Source organism: Perca flavescens, chromosome 16, assembly GCF_004354835.1.
Source record: "Perca flavescens isolate YP-PL-M2 chromosome 16, PFLA_1.0, whole genome shotgun sequence".
In the NCBI taxonomy this organism is placed as follows: Eukaryota; Metazoa; Chordata; class Actinopteri; order Perciformes; family Percidae; genus Perca; species Perca flavescens.
The window spans coordinates 29,871,135-29,876,134 of record NC_041346.1 but is presented as its reverse complement, the minus strand read 5'-3'; the positions used below and the strand labels follow the sequence as shown (position 1 = coordinate 29,876,134).

The 5,000-nt window shown below is 38.6% G+C and overlaps 1 protein-coding gene across 3 annotated transcripts in view; it reads right to left on the bottom strand.

Annotated features, from left to right (window-relative positions):
• Positions 1-5,000, bottom strand: part of mctp1b (multiple C2 domains, transmembrane 1b) — an 89,400-nt gene that overhangs the window by 5,445 nt on the left and 78,955 nt on the right. For all 3 annotated transcript variants that reach the window (XM_028600803.1, XM_028600804.1, XM_028600805.1), the window contains exons 17-18: positions 3,303-3,412; positions 792-901 (exon numbers count right to left, since the gene is read on the bottom strand). In XM_028600803.1, the coding sequence (XP_028456604.1) occupies positions 792-901; positions 3,303-3,412 (220 nt within the window). The remainder of the gene's footprint in view (positions 1-791; positions 902-3,302; positions 3,413-5,000) is intronic.

Genomic DNA, 5,000 nt, shown 5'->3' with positions numbered 1-5,000 from the left:
AAAGAAATGCAGGTAGATTTGTTTATTTCAAACCATGCACGTTTACGTTTTTGAACATCTGATCTGACTAAGTAATTTTGCTACAAAACAATACAGAATGATGTAAAAGTTCGTGACTGTAGAGGGTAACCAGGGTAACCATGACTGCGATATTGAGTGACTCATATGTGGTATAAATACAAATCAGATTACGCAACTAGTAAGTGTGAAGAATTTGGATACATTTGGCTATCGTTTAGCAAAAGAACTTTGTTATTGATGCTTGAAAGGGGGCCGAGAGCCCCTCTGGCATCTGCCCAAATGCCAGATTATCAGTCCGTCACTGCATACTGACCAGCTTTTGTGATTGGTCTGATTTCTCTGCTTATTTCTGTCCAGTGGCTAGAGCTGACAGAGGAGGCAGCAGTTCATTTTCACATTCACCACATAACACAAACACACATGGACCTGACATATTTAAAAAAAATAAAAAATACAAGTAAAAATGTTTTTGTGTGGCAGGGCAACTTTTAACGTTCTGATAAATAAAACGTATAAAAATAAAAACTTAAGATATGAAACTTAAAGTCCTTTGAACAAAAACAAAATAACAACAACAATAAATCAAAGTGTAGCCAACAGGGAGGTTGTAGAGCGCCCTCTGGTGGACAGACTACGCAACGCCAACACTCAGAACATGGTTGAAGGGGGTTTCGTATGTTTTTATTGTATTTTTTTAAAGATTAATTTATCGGCCATTAAAAATGCCGATACCGATAGTTTGGAAAATGCCTGATGAAAGCAGGACTCACCCCACGCCAGCACAAGGTACCGAAGAGGAATGAGGTAGAGGAGGACTGTGGCCAAACATAAGGCAGCAATCGCTAGCCAGCTGAGAAAAGGCACTGTCCAGTTACCGGTGCTGCAGGGGAAGGAGGGCAGAACACAAAGACAGACTTACAGAAAGTTATTTCAGGTTTTAATTCTTGCTTTGGTCAAATGTTTTAACAGTTGTGTTACACCGAATGTCCAGAGGAAACGTTTGAAAAGTGCAGCGTCTGTTCTTCTTCACATTCATAATCAGTCCCTCCAGGATTTCACGATGTCGCGATCGCGCCAATTCACGCGAATTCAACTAGAGATGTCCCGATACCGCCTAAAACGCTGGTATCGGTATCGGGAAGTACTGGAGTTTATGCACGATCCGATACCACGTAATAAAGCCCTGAAGAAAATCTACGTTAAAGTAGTTTATTTATGTTCTTTTTCCGTTATAGCTGACCAGTCAAACTGGAGAATGAAAGAAAGTTCTGGGGCATTCATTGTTTGTGTTTGTTCATGTTTCACAAAGAGTTTAACCTGAACCAGACCGACAACACAGATAATCATATCACATCCATACAGGGATAGTAGTATACAGCTGTTATACATCATATCACATCTATACAGAGATAGTAGTATACAGCTGTTATACATCATATCACATCCATACAGGGATAGTAGTATACAGCTGTTATACATCATATCATCATACAGAGATAGTAGTATACAGCTGTTATACATCATATCACATCCATACAGGGATAGTAGTATACAGCTGTTAAAACATAATTAAATATATGACACACTGGTATCTGATCGGTACTCGGTATCGGCCGATACGCAAGTTCAGGTATCGGAATCGGTATCGGGAAGCAAAAAATGGTATCGGACCATCTCTAAATTCAACCAATCACCGCGACTTTGGTGCGACTCGCAATTTTGACCAATCACCGCGGTCTCCTGCAAAGCGTCGTCATACGTCAGCAAACTCACTTCCTTGTTTCGTTCGGAAGATGCAGCAGCAGACGTGTGTGCTGCCAACGTCTCACATTTACCTACAAAATAAAATCCTGGCTGTCGGCTCTCTGCAGCGGGTGGGGCTACTGCTCCGTTCCCTCCGCGACTGACGCTTGCACACACACAGACACACACACAACACACACACACACACACACACACAGACACACACACAAACACACACAGACACACACACAAACAACACATACGGTGGATGCAGGAGAAAAAGGAGATGAGACGACGCGATCACCTAAATTGAGGACAGCTACGCTCGTTATTGTAAGTGCAAAGATAAGTTAAAGTCAGTACTTTATCAAACTGTATGAATGGGAGTCCCAGGCCAGGTTAGGAAATTACCTAACAATGTAAAGATCAACAAGCCACTGATAGATATTTTCAAATTTGATTCATTCAATAAATTATTATTTTTTTTGTCTTAAATCCACCAGCCATTTCCATATTATACCAACATTTGCAGCATCCTGAGCCTTTCTGGTATAAGGTTACTAGGAAAGCTCAGCCCAGGATAGTTTTATTCTCCCCAAAACATGTTTCCTTTTTATTTTTAAAGAACTACACAAAAAAAAAAAAAAATCAAATCACAACTTTTTTGCAACTTTCACTGTCTCCCGCAACTTCATTGCAACAAACATACAAAATACATCGCAACTTTTATCGCAATTTTTTACAAAAGCTCCCGCGAAATCAGGCATTTTGGCCCGTAACAATCTCAAAAAAAAGGCCGCGAAATCCTGGAGGGACTGAATAATATACATTATTAATCAATCAATCATTTAATTTTGACCATATTAGCCATAAACACGCTGTTCTTTAATGTCGCCAACTGTCGTTTTGAGCTCCTTTTTTAAATATATACATACAGTACAGGCCAAAAGTTTGGACACACCTTCTCATTCAATGCGTTTCCTTTTTATTTTCATGACTATTTACATTGTAGATTCTCACTGAAGGCATCAAAACTATGAATGAACACATATGGAATTATGTACTTAACAAAAAAGTGTGAAATAACTGAAAACATGTCTTATATTTTAGATTCTTCAAAGTAGTCACCCTTTGCTTTTTTTGATAACTCTGCAAACCCTTGGTGTTCTCTCAATGAGCTTCATGAGGTAGTCACCTGAAATGGTTTTACCTTCACAGGTGTGCTTTGTCAGGGTTAATTAGTGGAAGTTTTTCCCTTATTAATAAAAAAGCAAAGGGTGGCTACTTTGAAGAATCTAAAATATAAGACATGTTTTCAGTTATTTCACACTTTTGTCATAAATAGTCATGATTCAGTGAGAATCTACAATGTAAATAGTCATGAAAATAAAAAGGAAACGCATTGAATAAGAAGGTGTGTCCAAACTTTTGGCCTGTACTGTAGGTTTAAGTAAAACATATCAACTGTAAATAAAAACTGAGATTCCTTTACGCTGAGTCCAGTCCCTGTGGTGAAATCCACCCTCGGTGATACGTACTTCTTTATCCGCTCTCCGTAGGAAGCCACGTCGTCCAGAGCGCTCTGAACGCTGATGAACACGTCCTGGATGGCGTACAGTTTACCCATGAAGCCCTTGGGCTCCGACTCCTGATGGGACGAGGGACAGATCAGTGTTTTAGTTCATTTAATATATAGTACAGGCCAAAAGTTTCCTTTTTATTTTCATGACTATTTACATTGTAGATTCTCACTGAAGGCATCAAAACTATGAATGAACACATATGGAATTATGTACTTAACAAAAAAGTGTGAAATAACTGAAAACATGTCTTATATTTTAGATTCTTCAAAGTAGCCACCCTTTGCTTTTTTATTAATAAGGGAAAAAACTTCCACTAATTAACCCTGACAAAGCACACCTGTGAAGGTAAAACCATTTCAGGTGACTACCTCATGAAGCTCATTGAGAGAACACCAAGGGTTTGCAGAGTTATCAAAAAAAGCAAAGGGTGGCTACTTTGAAGAATCTAAAATATAAGACATGTTTTCAGTTATTTCACACTTTTTTGTTAAGTACATAATTCCATATGTGTTCATTCATAGTTTTGATGCCTTCAGTGAGAATCTACAATGTAAATAGTCATGAAAATAAAGAAAACACATTGAATGAGAAGGTGTGTCCAAACTTTAGGGCTGCTCCCTCTTAGTCGACTAGCTAATCGGTGGTTTTGGTCTTAGTCAACTTAGATTTTTTTAGTCCATTAGTCAGTTTTTTCATGCTGAGTGACTTATTTCCAAGAAACGTACGAGCACATCTCTGGTAAACACAAGAATTAAGGGTTGACATTTGACCTTAACAGATATCACCGTGAAACCTACTTTGATTACTTTGATTAAGGTTATTTGTTGTATTACACGTTACACAAATGTTAAATAAACATTTAAATATGTTAAATATGCAAAGGAGGCATCATCTTATTCAGAGACTATTTAGAAGAGACATGCCACTTCCTCAATCCTCAATACAACTATATAAGGAAAACCCGTAACGGCAAAGAGGGCGGTTGTATGCACATGTCCCGCCCCTCCCGCTGGAAAGCCAATCATCTGCTTTTTAACAGTCAAGCCGGGAAACATTTAAGCCTATCGTCTGGATCCACTGACGCATGCGCACAGTTGAGGTTTTGCAACAGCGGAGACCTACTAAACCAGCCTAACGGTAAGTAACGTTAAAAGACTAGGCTAGCTATGCTAACGTTAGCATCCGAAACAGCAAATTCTTTTTTGCTAATATTAGCAACGCGACGAAGCTAGCTTCATGACGTAGCATCAGTTATCAACGCTATAACGTTAGCTAGCATTAACGTAACTGTTAAAACAACAAGAAAAAGTGAGACACAAGAAGAACAAGACACAAGAAAAATAATAATTCAAAATATTGTACTGTACACTGATAAAACAAATGACATTGAGCATTTGTTTAAGTGCTTGGCCAAAGTCCTTAAATTGTCTCTGGCTTGGCACAACCATAGATATATATAAAGCGTTAAGGCGTAGTAACAGTATAACCTGTGGGGGGAAAAAGGCATTTTAAACCTTATTTTGGGGCAAAGTCATCAAACTTTTTCAGCGATTTTTATCATATTCTACTGCTGTTTCTATACATGTAGTTTTTATGTCCCGAGGACCAGTGAAAGTGCAGTTCTGACTCTCTGCCCATTCATTTAGAGAGGAG